This window comes from Sinocyclocheilus rhinocerous, unplaced genomic scaffold (genome assembly GCF_001515625.1).
Source record: "Sinocyclocheilus rhinocerous isolate Xijiao unplaced genomic scaffold, SAMN03320098_v1.1 scaffold1126, whole genome shotgun sequence".
NCBI classification, from domain to species: Eukaryota; Metazoa; Chordata; class Actinopteri; order Cypriniformes; family Cyprinidae; genus Sinocyclocheilus; species Sinocyclocheilus rhinocerous.
In genome coordinates, this window is record NW_015630071.1 from 60812 (window position 1) to 76139 (window position 15328).

General features: G+C 36.6%; 1 protein-coding gene across 1 annotated transcript in view; it reads left to right on the plus strand.

Annotated features, from left to right (window-relative positions):
* The window catches only part of clstn2b (calsyntenin 2b), a 61987-nt gene that overhangs the window by 26451 nt on the left and 20208 nt on the right, over positions 1-15328 (plus strand). The window contains exons 3-8 of the mRNA XM_016552174.1: positions 3180-3381; positions 6902-7080; positions 7272-7421; positions 9605-9790; positions 10033-10272; positions 11243-11382. Coding sequence (XP_016407660.1) covers positions 3180-3381; positions 6902-7080; positions 7272-7421; positions 9605-9790; positions 10033-10272; positions 11243-11382 — 1097 coding nt within the window. The remainder of the gene's footprint in view (positions 1-3179; positions 3382-6901; positions 7081-7271; positions 7422-9604; positions 9791-10032; positions 10273-11242; positions 11383-15328) is intronic.

The following is a 15328-nucleotide window of genomic DNA, read 5'->3' on the forward strand; positions in this document are numbered from 1 at the left end:
TATATATATATCACAGATACTGAGCATCACTGGTCTGTTTATGTCCAAACTACACATCTCCTATACGTTTGTACACAAACTATTGTGTGTTATTGAACAGCTCTCACGAAAACATCATTCATATCCCTCATATCACTCCACAGTCTCTTTCTTCTCTCATAATAAAATAATTTCAACTTAAATCAATATTTATTGTCCATTTATTAATTTATTTGTCACGATAATCAATATTGCAAAATAAACCCCTTCAGTATGATAAAGCTTGCAATATATATATATATATTGAAAACGCCCCTCACTTACATTTACATTCATGCATTTAGCAGACGCTTCTATCCAAAGCAATTTTTTTCAATGCACTGGAAATATACAAGAAAAATATCTTGATATTAGATAATATATTTATATATAAAATATAATTATATTACATTACTGTATATATTTTATATTTATAAAAAGCACTGTTTCTTCTTTATGTTCCGTTACTGTATTTATAGTTTATAGGATAGTTGTTCTGTCTGAAAGGAGAACAGGAGATGGAGGAAACCTCACATGCTGTTTTGTTTCAAATCAGAAGCGACAAGAGACTGAAGGGGAATAAGTGATTGAATTGAAAGAACGCATGAGTGGCAGAGGGAAGGAGAGAAAGCATGTCAAAGCTCGCTAGGCACTTGAATGATAAAAGACAGCATTCAGGAGTGTGTGTGTGTGTGTGTGTGTGTGTGTGTGTGTGTGTGCGTGTACATTTACATTCATGCATTTAGCAGACGCTTTTATCCAAAGCAATTTTCAACAGAGGAAGCAATTTATTCCTGATGCATAGGATGTATTAAAAGCTCAAGAGAATGAAACAAAAATGACATTTATAAAAACATGTAGACCAACAATTAAAAAAAAGTGCAAAATAAATGCAAGAACACATGCTGTGTGAACGCCCCCTTACTATATCAGTGTCCATGCTGAGAAAACAAAACAAACAAACAAAACAATCTCACACATATTTCTGAATGCTAGCTTTTTTAATGCCCGAATGCACTATTATTCATTTTTAGTCTTATGCACTCACACATGCAGAAACATAGCTAATGAAAGACTGTGAAATATTATTCAACAAGATTGCTGCTTTTTCTCCATCTCTTGGCTCTTCCTCTCTCTGTTGTTTTGTATATGTGGTGAATGTGGGTTTATTCTGAAGATCAAAGAGAGGAGAGATGGATAATACTCTTATCAGTGCTGGACAGCAGTGCTGTTTTACACAACACACACACACACACAATCATATTAATAACTAGATTTCACCAAAAGTGAGGATGTTTGCTCATGCAAAACTCATCAGCATTGTGGGCGGCTGTTAGCATCTTGCTGACCATTTACTATGGTGTTCTGTGGTTGCTAAGCCGTTGTAGGTGGTTGCTAGGTAGTTTCTTACAAGCCAAGATCACCTCCATATGAGAATTGGGGACTATGTCAACTTTACTAACATTATAAGTGTATTTCAAATAGATATTATTCTGCTGTCGAAAAGTTTGGAATAATTATAATTTTTTAATGTTTTTGAAAGAAGTCTCTTATGCTCACCAAGGCTGCATTTGTTTGATCAAAAATGTGTGTGTGTTTGAGGGGTCACTGCGAGTGCAGTCGTATACGACTCCCTCAAGGCCTATAAGACGCTCCGTCTCTAAGAGGGACAGTAACAGAGAGTATAAATCACAGCTGCTGGGAGTCTCCAGCCTACGGCGGCCTGTAAACTTTGATCAAACACATGGCAGTAAATGAGACACTATAGTCTGGCTGTGTCCCAATAACATACAGAGGTTTCAGTGTCAGTGTTCAATGTCTGTGTAGCCATGCGTTCATTTAGGCATAAAAGTGTCATTTGCTGACAATGTCTTACAATTATGTGCATGCAATTCAGCAGCAGGCAAAAAAAGTAATGGTGTCAAAATTAAATTAATTAATTTTTTTCATGAAATAATACATATTGTAGTTATTTAATGTTTTTTTGGTTATCTCAAAAGCTCAGTTGAACTATATCATTAGATGTGATGTTATGGTTCCTGTCTGAAACCTCATTATAGGTGGCTTTAAATTCAATAAAGCTTTATGAACTTTGATAACACTCACACAAACACATAAATGACATTTAAAAATATACCTACAAAAAAAAAAAAAAAAAAAAAAAAAAAAAAAAAAAAAACTTTTAATTTTTTAATGTTTTTGAAAGAAGTCTCTTATGCTCACCAAGGCTGCATTTGTTTGATCAAAAATATGGTAAAAACAGCAATATTGTGACATATTATTACAATTTAAAATAACTGTTTTATATTGTAATATACTGTAAAATGTAATTTATTCATGTGATGCAAAGCTGAATTTTCAGCATCATTACTCCAGTCTGCATGATCCTTCAGAAATCATTCTAATAGGCTGTTTTGCTTCTTAATTATTATTGAGTCTGAATTATTAATAATATTCTCATTATTATCAATGTTGAAAACAGTTTTTTGCTGCTTCATATTTTTGTAGAAACTGTAATGCATTTTTCCAAGATTCTTAGATGAATAGAAAGTTCATTAAAACTGAATTTATTTGAAATCGAATTTTTATGTAACATTATAAAATGTTTTTACTGTCAGTTTTGATAAATTCAATTTGTCCTTGCCGAATAAAACTATTAATTTCTTTCTTTATAAAAAATACCATCAACCTTTGAATAGTATTGTATCATGATTTCCACAAAAATATGAAGCAGTTTCCAACAGTGATAATAATCAGAAATGTTTCTTGAGCAGCAAATCAGCATATTAGAATGATTTCTGAAGGATCATGTGATACTGAAGACTATTCAAAAAATTCAGCTTTGCATCACAGAAATAAATTACATTTTAAAACGTATTACAGCAGAAAACTGTAATAATATTTCACAATATTTCTGCCTTTCAAAAACATAAAAAAATCTTAATTATTCCAAACTTTGGCTGGCTGTTCATGTCTATTTATATTGACAATATAAAAATGGGAAAACAATAAAGAGCTAGAAAATAAAGAATTTGCCCCCTTTTAGATCTTCTCACTGCGAGGCTTTTGTGCAATTAAAAAGAGCAGTAACCCTGAGATTACAAACAGGAAAGTTGGTGAAAAGAATGGAAGTCTTAATCTGTCTTCTTCTCACTCTGTAGGTGAAATCTGTGGCTTTCACGTGCCGGGTCTCAGCGCTCCATTCGAGGCTGTGGTTCTGAACCGCACGTCAGGAGAGGGCCGTCTGCGGGCGCGTGGACCGATCGACTGCGAGCGTCAGAGAGAATTCACCTTCATCATTCAAGCACGTGACTGTGGCACAGGACCGGAGGGACACGGAGAGAAGAGATCACACAAGTCAGTGTGTGTTTAAAGAAATGCATGTTCTCCACCTCAGTCTGATTCATGTCTGTGATGTTTTTGAACTGAAAGGAACACGGTGAACTATTTCTAAAATGATTCATCCGTGCTTGACTCACCTCTCTCTGTTATTCACAGTTTTTTATTTTCCTACTTTTAGAAGTACTCTGTTTTTTGTGTCCTTTAAGTCACGCACCTGCTACTGGGTAGTTGAAACTTTTTAAAGGGGTCATATGATGCGATTTCAATTTTTCCTTTCTCTTTGAAGTGTTACAAGCTCTTGATGCATAAAGAAGATCTGTAAAGTTGCAAAGACTAAAGTCTCAAATCCAAAGAGATATTCTTTATAAAAGTTAAGAAATGTAACTACAATGTAAAACAACTGTTTTCTATTGCAATATACTGTAAAATGTAATTTATTCCTTTGATCCTTTCAGCCTCATTACTCCAGTCTTCAGTGTCACATGATCTTCAGAAATCATTCTAATATACTGATTTGCTGCTCAAGAAACATTTCTGATTATTATCAATGTTGAAAACATTGCTTAATATTTTTGTGGAAACCATGATACACTGCTATTCAGAAGTTTGGGGTAAATCCAGTTTAAAAAAGGCTAATTAATATTCAGTAAGGACGCATTTAATTGCTCAAAAGTGACAGCAAAGACATTTATAATGTTACAAAAGATTTCGATTGCAAATAAATGCAGTTTTTCCCCCTGATAATGTTAAGCAGCAAAAACTGTTTTTAACATTGATAAAAAGACAACCATTATTAATAACTGAGAACCAATAATAACTGATGATAAATGAGCAGCAAATCAGTATATTAGAATGATTTCTGAAGGATCATGTGACACTGAAGACTGGAGTAATGATGCTGAAAATTAAGCGTTGATCACAGGAATAAATTACACATTGTAAAATCTATTACAATAGAAAAATGTTTAACATTTAAAATTATTTCACAATGTTATTGTTTTACTGTGTTTTGGTCAAATAATTGCAGCCTTGGTGAGCATAAGAGGCTTCTTTAAAAAAATATACAATACTTAAAATGGGGGAACGACACTGCATTTGAGGTGCAACTGTACAAAGTGCTGAGTAAAGGACAAGTAAGTTAATCAATCATATCGATCCTAATCATCTAATATGCAAATTATAATTGTGTTTAATTGTTCTCTTTTCCATAAAAGTGATCTAAAGTATAATTATAAATACAGTTGGGAATTGTTTTAAATCAGTTATTAAACAGCTAAATATATTAAAATAGAAAACAGTTCCTTTAAATTGTAAATATATTTAACATTTTACTCTATGGTGAGCATAAGAGTCTTATTCTTACATTAGCGTATATACAGAATTTCAAGATGGATGCCTCACAGTTTTTTTTTTTTTTTTTACTAGAACTGTAGGATACTGAACTGTCACTCAAAAATCAAGTTTTCTATCTCAGTAGTGACTATGAACAGCAGGTGTCTGACCTTCAGGCATTAAAAGCTTTTAAGAGCTCTATAATGAACACTGCACCTGCTTACCTGCAGACTGAAAGCTGCAAACAAACACTGAGCCAAAGACGCTTCTCTTTACCGGCAGATATAAAGATGCTTTAACAGAGCTAATGCAGTGAGCTAGACTGAAGTCCTTTGAAACAAAATGAAAAATACATTTGTGAATGAGTGAGATAGAAATGAGGTTAGTGATGAAATCATGAAAAAAAAGAGAGGAGAGAGAGAGACTTTCCTCATTACTCTGTATCTCTTTAATCCAGACAGGATTACTGTATCCGGCTTTGACAGCTTGGATCTACGATACTACACACACACACACACACACACACGGATAAAGGATAAAAGTGAGATATTGGACTCTAAAGGGCAGTAAAGCTGCAAAATCACACTGCTTTACTAGAGATTTCATGCCTAATGCATATACACGTGTGTTTGCGAATGTTCTGGTTTTTAACATTATAGCACAGATTAGCAGCGGTGTTTGTAATCCCGTCATTTGTCACACAAGCTGTTGCCCTTTGCAAAGCATTACTCACTTGTCACTCTGTCTTTGACATGAATGATGCAAGCTTGTTATTTTGGTATTTTCAGCTCGCAAAAGTGTGTCAGGACTGGCCGTGAGGATACCTGGAGGCGCTTTTTTTCTTTTAGACCTCTTTTTTTAAAATATCTTTCTCTCCCCGAAGACTTTTCTAAGACTTTATAATGACCTGCAGGAGAGAGAAATCACAAAACGAGATCTCTTTAATATGTTCGCTGCTACTCCTGGACAGTGATGGAGAACGAATGGAGACTTTTTGGTGCTTTTTATCCTGGGAAAAAGACTCCAGGACACGTGTCTCCTCTAAAGCAGAGATCACTAATTAATTCAGATCTGGACCGCAAATCATTCAGCATACAGCATTCTAGATGCTATTTAAATTGGCTTTAGTTGCTGTTTTTCATTTCAGGCCCCCTAAAAATACGCTTTTAACTCAGTAGTCAAAACTGTGGCGCGCTATCATGCTAAGTTCCAGTAAAATCACAAAATAAAATACAGCCAACTGTGCTCCTTTCCTGATAAACACAACCTGACATATAGTTGCTATTTTAATAGGTTGATAAAAAATATGTAGAGAAGGACATTTAGAGAAATAAGTGAGCTCTGCTCTAGAGGAGACACATGTCCTGAAGTCTTTTTCTTAGGAGAAATGTCTCCATTGTTCTCCATGTAATCCCAGTTATTAAACGCATATAAAGACATATTTAACAGTGTTATTCTTGTTAACTAAAACTATAAAAAATTGTTTTGTTAATCAAAATTAAGCAGAAATAAAATAAATAGCAAACATTAGAAACTAACTTAAAATAAGTCAAAGTACTCAAATTACCAAAACTAAAACTAATACATAAATATATAAAATATATAAAACAAAGAAACTTGAAAAATGTGTGTGTGTGTGTGTGTGTGTGTGTGTGTATTTGTGTGTATAAACAATAAAAATGACAAAAGTTGGATTTGGAGGAATTTAACACAATATCTCAAACTGTGCTCAGATTTGCCAAAAGTATTAAAGTCTGAAATCAGCAGTAAAAATTAACTCAAACATTTAACAGAAACATCTAAGACATCTAAGTTGATACTTAAAAAATAGTTGCTTAAACTTTATTCACCCTTAGGCCATCCATGATGTAGATGTTTTTGTTTGTTTGTTTTTTGTTTTGTTTTCGGAACAGATTTGGAGAAATGTTGCTCACCAATGGATCCTCTGCTCCATCCCCTGTTGTCCTCTCACATCAAAATCCACCAACATATTTGTTTAGAGCTGTTTTGGCTTGTAAACAGTGTTTGATCTGTGCATATTTCTCTCCTGATTCTGATAAGATTACTTTTTCACTGGAGAAGGCAATAATATGAGGACTCGCATTTTAGCATGAAGCAATGGTTTGAAGTTAAAAACATCAATGATGTTTGTCACAAGATGTTAATTGATGGACTGGAGTGGTGTGGATTACTTGGTTGTTTTTATCAGCTGTCGTGACTCTCCCGTGTTCGGTCAGTTGGAGTATCAAGGCTCGGTGACGGAGGGCAAAGTGTATGACAGTATTCTGCAGGTGCAGGCGTCAGACCAGGACTGCTCTCCACAATACAGCCAGATCTGCAACTACCAGATCACCTCTCAGGACACAGCCTTCGCTATAGACCGCAACGGTCAGCAAACACAAACACGCACACGCACACACACACACACACACGCACGCACACACGCACATGCACACACACACACACACACATACACACACACACACACACACAAACGCACAATAAACACAAAAACATTCACACATGCAAACAGCACTTTGCTGTCGTCTGTATTTAAATGTGTGTGTGTTTATGTGCAGGTAACATCAGGAACACAGAGAGCCTGAGCTTTGATAAGGAATCACATTATAAAATCCATGTGACAGCATTCGACTGTGGTCAGAAGAGAGCGGCGCAGGACGCTGTCGTACACATCCATGTCAAACCCATCTGCAAGCCTGGATGGCAGGGTAAGATCTGGAAATGTTTTAATCTCGGATGCATTTTGCACATGAAAATAGTCAGGATTCAGTGGTCAACCAGGGAACAAAGTCATATTTACAAGTTACCAATTTGTGCAATTTTGAGGAAGCTAATTTGCTAAATTCTTCAGTGTTTTTTGTACACTCTCAGAAAAAAGGTACACGCCGTCAGTGGGCCGGCACCCTAAGGTACAAAAGCTAAAAGGTGGTTGCCATATTCGTAGCTCATTTACCACTAAATGATACATTTTAGTACCTTAAAGGTACATATTAGTACTTTTAAAGTACATAATAGTACCTTTTGAAAGTGTACTGCAACAATAACAGTTGTGTACATTTTTAATGAGACTGTACAGCTGGACTGCTGTAAAGTTATTTGAATATGATTTTTAAATAATTATCAGTGTTATTTTAGTATTATTTATTTACTATTATAGTATTTATTATTTTAATTAGTTTTTATTTTTATATTTTCAGTTTTCATTTTCATTTTAGTTGAAGTTTTAGTAATTTTATGTGATTTTTTTCTGTTTAGCCTTAATTTATATTATTTTAATTCATATTTATTATTATTATTATTTTATGTTTTAGTTTCTGTAATTTTCTGTAGCATTCCATCATCCAATATCATTTATGTTTAATTTTCCATATAATATTTACATTTTATTTGATTTAATCTTTATTTTAATTATTATATTAATTGTTTTGTTTTTTTGTCTATTAAATGAAAGTCAGCATTCTTCAAAATATCATACTGCTTTAAATGGTGACAAAATGTACATTTGTGACCCTGGAGCACAAAAGCAGTCTTAAGTCGTAAGTGCATGTTATTCCAAACGCAAAAAAGTTTTTGTTTAAAACTTTAATTAAAATCCCCTCAAACAACTTTCCTTGTCTCCTAACGTCAACAAGCCCATATTTTTTCCTCCCCTTCATTTGCTTTTTCACCATCCAGTCAATTCCCTATGGATAAAATCAAGTAAACTTTTGGTCTAAAGTAGACTGCGTCTCCCAGAATGCACTTTGATGTGTCTCTGATGTGACTGTCCCTCAGGTGAGTTTGGAGACTCAAAAAATGTTCCTCTTTACTCACACACAAGAATTTGGTCAAAGCTTCAGGCCAATTTTTTTTCCAGCCCACTGGATGATGACAACTTGAGTAAAGGCCATTTTTTCACATCTGACATAAAATCATGAAGGAGAGAGAAAAGTAAACAGCTCCCCGTTGTGTCTCATAAGCAAGGGTGAATAATTCAGCAGGGGTGGACATGCACCATCCACACACACACACACACACACACACACACATTTTGTTGTTACCTTTAGGCTCCCTCCATGCATAAAATAATAATTTCAGCTCCAAATTTCCAAACCCAGCAGCTCAAAGTGTGTGTGAGCTAATATTTGTGTGGTCTGTATGTGAATGCATGTTTACACGATCCATTTAATACTGTCCGCCGTTTTAATTTTTCACCCACAACTTCACGTTAAATAACCACTGGCTATAGAATGCATTACAGCCACAATGTAGCCTGAAAAATTTAATATCTCGCCAGACACATTAAGAGCTCTGGGTAACAAACCTCAAATATATTATAAATCAGAATTGAATAAAACAAAAAGAAAATACGATTCTTCTTCATTAAAAAACAAACAAATGGGCTTATTCAGTTAGTCACATTAAAAAAATTTTTTGCTACTTGTCATATTTGTGCTCCAAAAAATACCACAAATTTACATTAAGGGGGTGCTGAGTATTTATTATTATATTTCATATATATTTAGGGACCTACTCACTATATATCAAGTACATTTTTATTAAAATTACAATTACAAATGTAAGTAAATGTCATGCATGGAATTACATAAAACCAGTTTAACTAAGTAAAATGAAAGTGAATAAGTACATACTTTTTATTTTAGTCAATTGTTAAAGCAAGTGTTTATGATCTTCTCAAGATCTTCTCTTCAGCAGAACTGTAGCCATAAAAACTTCAACAACATAAACTCTGGTCCTTCCTGGCCTTTTTAACAGGTCTTTCCTGTTAAAAAATTCATAAAATAACTCTTAATTCCAACATTTGCAACATTACCAAGTCGGTCCTTAGACAAAGTATGCAATAATATTTAAGCTACTTATCAAAACATTTCCTAACTTTCTTTCTTTCCAGGCTGGAGCAAGCTCATTGACTATGAACCAGGAACGGGTAGTAAGCTGTTATTTCCCAAGATGCACCTGGAGACGTGTGTGGGATTGGTGTCGTGGATCAGGACCACAGTGGAGCTGGAGACGAGCAGTGCTGGGAGAGGCTGTGACAGACAGTCTTACTCTGAACGATCCTTACAGAAGCTCTGCGGTATGATTAACAGCTATTTATTCCATTGTGCGCTTCCTCATTTCTCTTGGGTCGGTTTAATTATGAAATGTGCCTGAGGGCTAAACTAGTCAGACAAAACCTCCACCCTTGTCCTAAGAGGTGCATTTGAAGCATGAGTCATGTGAAAGAGACTGGTGAAACACAACTGTGATCTGTGTTTCGAATGATCATTTTATCATTTTAAACATTTTAACTTACCGGTCGCCACGGCAACATACCAGGAGCTTCATCAGGCAGCACAGATCTTCTGCCGGCCCCCAGCGGTGTTTTTAATTGGACGGCGACTCTTGTGGCGGATGGCGGCCGGGACAGTGACCTCACATACCGCTTTGATGGCCATCAAGCTGCCAAGATCCCAGACTGGGTCGTCCCGCAGAATCTAACCCATCAGTTCACCATAACCACATGGATGAAGCACGGGCCGAGTCCAGGACAGAGAGCCGAGAAAGAATATTTTCATAATTCATTATATAAATTATATGAACTAATTTCTCCATAGACCAAATGATCTAAGCTGCTATCCACATAACTTTAGCTCTTTACATTTATTTTTTCAACTATTGATTCATGTGTGTCTATTTCTAATTGTCTTGAGGAATTTGGGGAGAAATATCTGAGACAGAATTATTTAAATACACCATAATAACACCAAATAAATCCATAACTTCCATAATAGCACGGCTTGCTAGAAAGCTTGGTAACACTTTAATTAAAGCCTTTATATACAATGCATTATAAAAGTAGTTTTAATGCATTAATTATGCCTTTTCATTTACTTTATAATGCATTTTATGATCTTGTGAATAATTGTAATCACAGTTATAATACATTATAATACTTTACGAACTTTAAAAAGCATAATGCATTAATACACATGACAAACAAACCTTCAAATATTATAATGCATTTCAACTTTGGTTACAATTATTTATGAACAGATACAATGCATTACAGCGTACATTATGAATACCTTTATAATGCATTATACATAAAGGCTTTAAGTAAAGTTTTGTATTTCACACAGGAAGTTTTATGGGTATAACTAGCTTAGTCACCAAGAAGTCCATGATAAGACTTCATCAGAAAAACCTTGCTGATCTGCTAGCTATACTAGCACCAAACCAGAACTGACCAGCAAAAACCAGCCAGGACATGGAGGTTCACGTTGGTCTTTTCAGCAGGGTTGAAGAGGAAACAGTTAAGGTCAGAATTTCATTTGTACTGGACGATTGGAGCTCTACTTCCAGCCCGGTTCAGTTGACTATCCTCTCCTGTCAGGATCTCTATATAGATAAACGCACACCAAATGGCGCCGTTTTTTATTCTCTCAGGTTCAATTTAGCGATATTATCTTGTATGTCAAGAGGCAATTGTATTCTCTGTCTGTCTCTTGACCTCTCTGTGCTCTCTTTGTCTCTCTGTCTCTATCACTTTCTCTGTCTCCCTCAGAGATGAACCGACACCATTACTCTCTGTATGTGCATAACTGCAGGCTGGTTTTCCTGCTGAGGACGGACTACACTCAGACAGACTCCTTCAGACCGGCTGAATTCCACTGGAAATTAGAGCAGGTATGAGAGACGTTCCACACTAGGAATTTCACTTCAGATGATCTTCAGATGAATACAAAACATAATCACTCATGTATGCATTTTTAGCTAATATAAATTTGACAGACGGACAGACAGCACGATAGCACGATGGATGGATGGATGGATGGACGGACGGACGGACGGACGGACGGACGGACGGACGGACGGACGGACGGACGGACGGACGGACGGACGGACGGACGGACGGACGGACGGACGGACGGACGGACGGACGGACGGACGGACGGACGGACAGACAGACAGACAGACAGACAGACAGACAGACAGACAGACAGACAGACAGACAGACAGACAGACAGACAGACAGACAGACAGACAGACAGACAGACAGACAGACAGACAGACAGACAGACAGACAGACAGACAGACAGACAGACAGACAGACAGACAGACAGACAGACAGACAGACAGACAGACAGACAGATAGAGACAGACAGACAGAGACATACAGACAGACAGACAGACCGATAGATAGATAGATAGATAGATAGATAGATAGATAGATATTCACTAATCACTTGCCCAGTACCACCCAGTTTAACCAGGCAGTAAACGACAAAAGTGTCTTTAAGTGCTCGTTTTTCTCCCTCGTTCTTGCTCCCTCATTTTAATGACAGAAGAAACTTCTTCACAAAACTTTCTTTACTTTAAGCACAACAACAGCCACCATCCAACAAATATTAGTAATTAATTTCCCCTTTATGACACCGTTTATAAAACGTAATGTGCTGTTGTGTCATTCGTGGTGTTTAGATTCACAGGTCTGCTGCAGGTTAATCGAATCCTTCATCTCGTACATGCAGCAATACTTGAGTTAGTCCATCAAGCATATAATTATGCAAATATCCACTTTTTAGGGTGAAGATAAAGCCTTAGAATAAAGAAAGTGAGAGAAAACAGTGCGGTCATTAAGAGAGTGTTTGTTTAGCAGTGGATTCTCCTCACTGCTGTGCCAGAGAACAGAGCCGCGGGAAGACTTCATTATCTGAGAGAACAAACACACAAATGCAGCACAACACAAAACTAACAGTGTGCTGCATGAACGTCCCTGCCAACCCTATCAGAAAAATGGCAGGGGGGCTTTAAAACACAAACTCCTCCGACAGGACTGCAAAGAGCAAAAGTTCTGCTGGCCAAAACAAACAAACCGACGAAAGCTCAACTTAAACATCAGAGCATCAAAACCGCAAACCACTGAAGAGCCATTTTAGTGCCACCTATATGGATAGCATGGATCTGAAGCAGTGCAGTTGCATTCATTTTTCATTTGGGTCTGTTCCTTTGAAATCTTCATTATCATAACTGTACATTTGCTACCTACATGCTCAGCATTAGAAGATGCAAAGATAGTTTAAAGATTCTACGGAGATTTTAAGCATCAAAGAGCCTTTTCCCCAGTGGAGAACGAGCTCTTGAAGAACTTCACCCCACCTTAAAATGAATTTCATAATGTAGTTTCATGAATACATAAATGCGTTACATAAAATATATGGGGTTGAGGGTCCACTGGCCTGAGGGAGAAACATTTTGGTCTTTGCACATCTCAGACACTTCAAAGAGCATGAGCGATCTTTTCTTATCTTTCCTAAAGGCTTTTTCTTTCCTCTACCCGCAGAGGAACGAGATCTAATTAAATTAGTTATTTTTTTAAGAATCTGAGAGTTTAATTTAATTAGTAAGTGGATGGTGTTGTGTTTCCATTATGAAAATGGATATTAAAAGATGAATATTAATGCAAATGTGAAGTTTTGTTGGACGAGTGCTGAGTGTTGGCTCAGTAACTAAGCATACTGCACTGAGATGGACAAACTAGAGAAGGCTGGCTACGTGGCAGAAATCTCCCTTCAGGAAGCTGAGAATTCAGCTGAATCCTGGTACATTCCACACCATATGGTGAGACACAATGGCAAAAACAGGATTGTGTTTAACTGTTCTTTCCAGTATCAGGGACAGTCATTAAATGAGCACCTCATTCCTGGTCCCATACTTGGTCCATCTTTGCTTGGAGTTTTGCTTCGGTTCAGGCAGCACACCGTGGCCATGAGTGCAGATGTGCAAGGTATGTTTCACCAAGTTCGCCTACTGCCAGATGACAAGGCGATCCTGCGCTTCCTGTGGAGAAACATGCATAGGACTGAGCAGCCAAAGATCTATGAGTGGCAGGTCCTGCCCTTTGGTACAACGTGCAGTCCTTGTTGTGCTATATATGCGCTGCAACGGGTAGCCCATGACAATGGTGAAATTGACCCCACTCTAGCCGAATCAGTCACCCAATCATTCTACGTAGACAATTGTCTTCAAAGTACACAATCAACTGAAAAGGCCAGAGCTCTTGTGGATGGCCTACGGCAATTGCTGCTTAGTTTTGTTTAACAGTTCTATCTGATTATTAGACAGAACTGTTAAATGGTGACGACAAACAATGAAGCGGGAGAATGCTGCTCTCAGCGCCATCAAATCACATCGGCCAAACAGCAAAACTTATTGGTCGATGCAGATATTTAAAAAAAAATGCCAAATACCGGCCGATATGTTTCACTGCACTTCACTAATATAATTTTTCCTCCGTGTGCTTTATGCATTTGTTGCGAAATAAAATAAAATAAAATAAAATAAAATAAAATATTTAAAAAAAAATGCCAAATACCGGCCGATATATCAACTGACCACTACTCAGAAATACTTTTAACTCTTTGAAATTGTACCTTCTTGAAGGATGGCAAACAGGTAATGGACAGTTGCTGAAATAGGGGCAAAATGACAGAAAAAGACAAATCGATTCACACTGATGTGAGACACACAATAGCACAGCAGTAACTGTTAAAGTGCCCAGTGTACTTACAGCATTTGAGCAACTGAAACAATGGTTTCTCTCTACCTCTCTCGCTCACTCCCTCTCTCTTTGATAAATTGTCTTGCCGTTAAGTGGACATTGGCTTAGTGTGGCTGTAAGTCTTTTACCACCTCTATCGATTCAGCGCTGTGCGTTTACTGAACACACACAGAGAAAACATCACAGTCAGGCACTCTGCTCTCCAGGGATTGCGTGGACACATTGTGAGGACATCCAAAATATGGACGAGTTCTGAGAACGTACCTGTTTTCTGTACGAAAACCACAGTAATGTATGCTAGATGTAATATAACAGTCATTAAATGACTAAATCTGGATTTACAGGATTGCATGAACCACAACTGCTACCCACAGCCATTTTCACATTCACACACACATACATACACACACACACACACAAACACACACACACACACAAACACACACACGCAAACCCACACACACACACACACACACACACACACACGCAAACAAACACACACACACACACACACACACACACACACACACACACACACACACACACACACACACACACACACACACAAACACACACACACACGCAAACACACACACACACACACACACACACACACACATACACATCTCTGCAAAAAATCAATGCCTGCCCAGAGACACACCAGAGATAGAAAAGAGAGACTGAAAAAACTGAATGGAATACGAGATGAATAAGTATAAAAGTGAAATTTAAAGAAAAATAAATCAGTTTATTCACAATAAGAGCACAGAGAGATGAACTGTGTGCACAGAGAGAAGGAATCGATTAAAGAAAAACACCGAAAAATAATACTCGCTCTGGCTGAATCTCACAGAAAATGAAGCCTGTTTTTGTACAATCAATATTTTTGCAGTATGATATTTTCATATTTCATAATTACTGCAATGCAAAAAATATAATATTCATTTTACATTATTTTTATTATTTATTTATTACAGCCAGAATTATTTACTATGAATTATTTTATTATTATTAAGTGTATTTCAATAGCAAAGTGTATATATAATGGTAGTATTTGTCATAATTTGATAT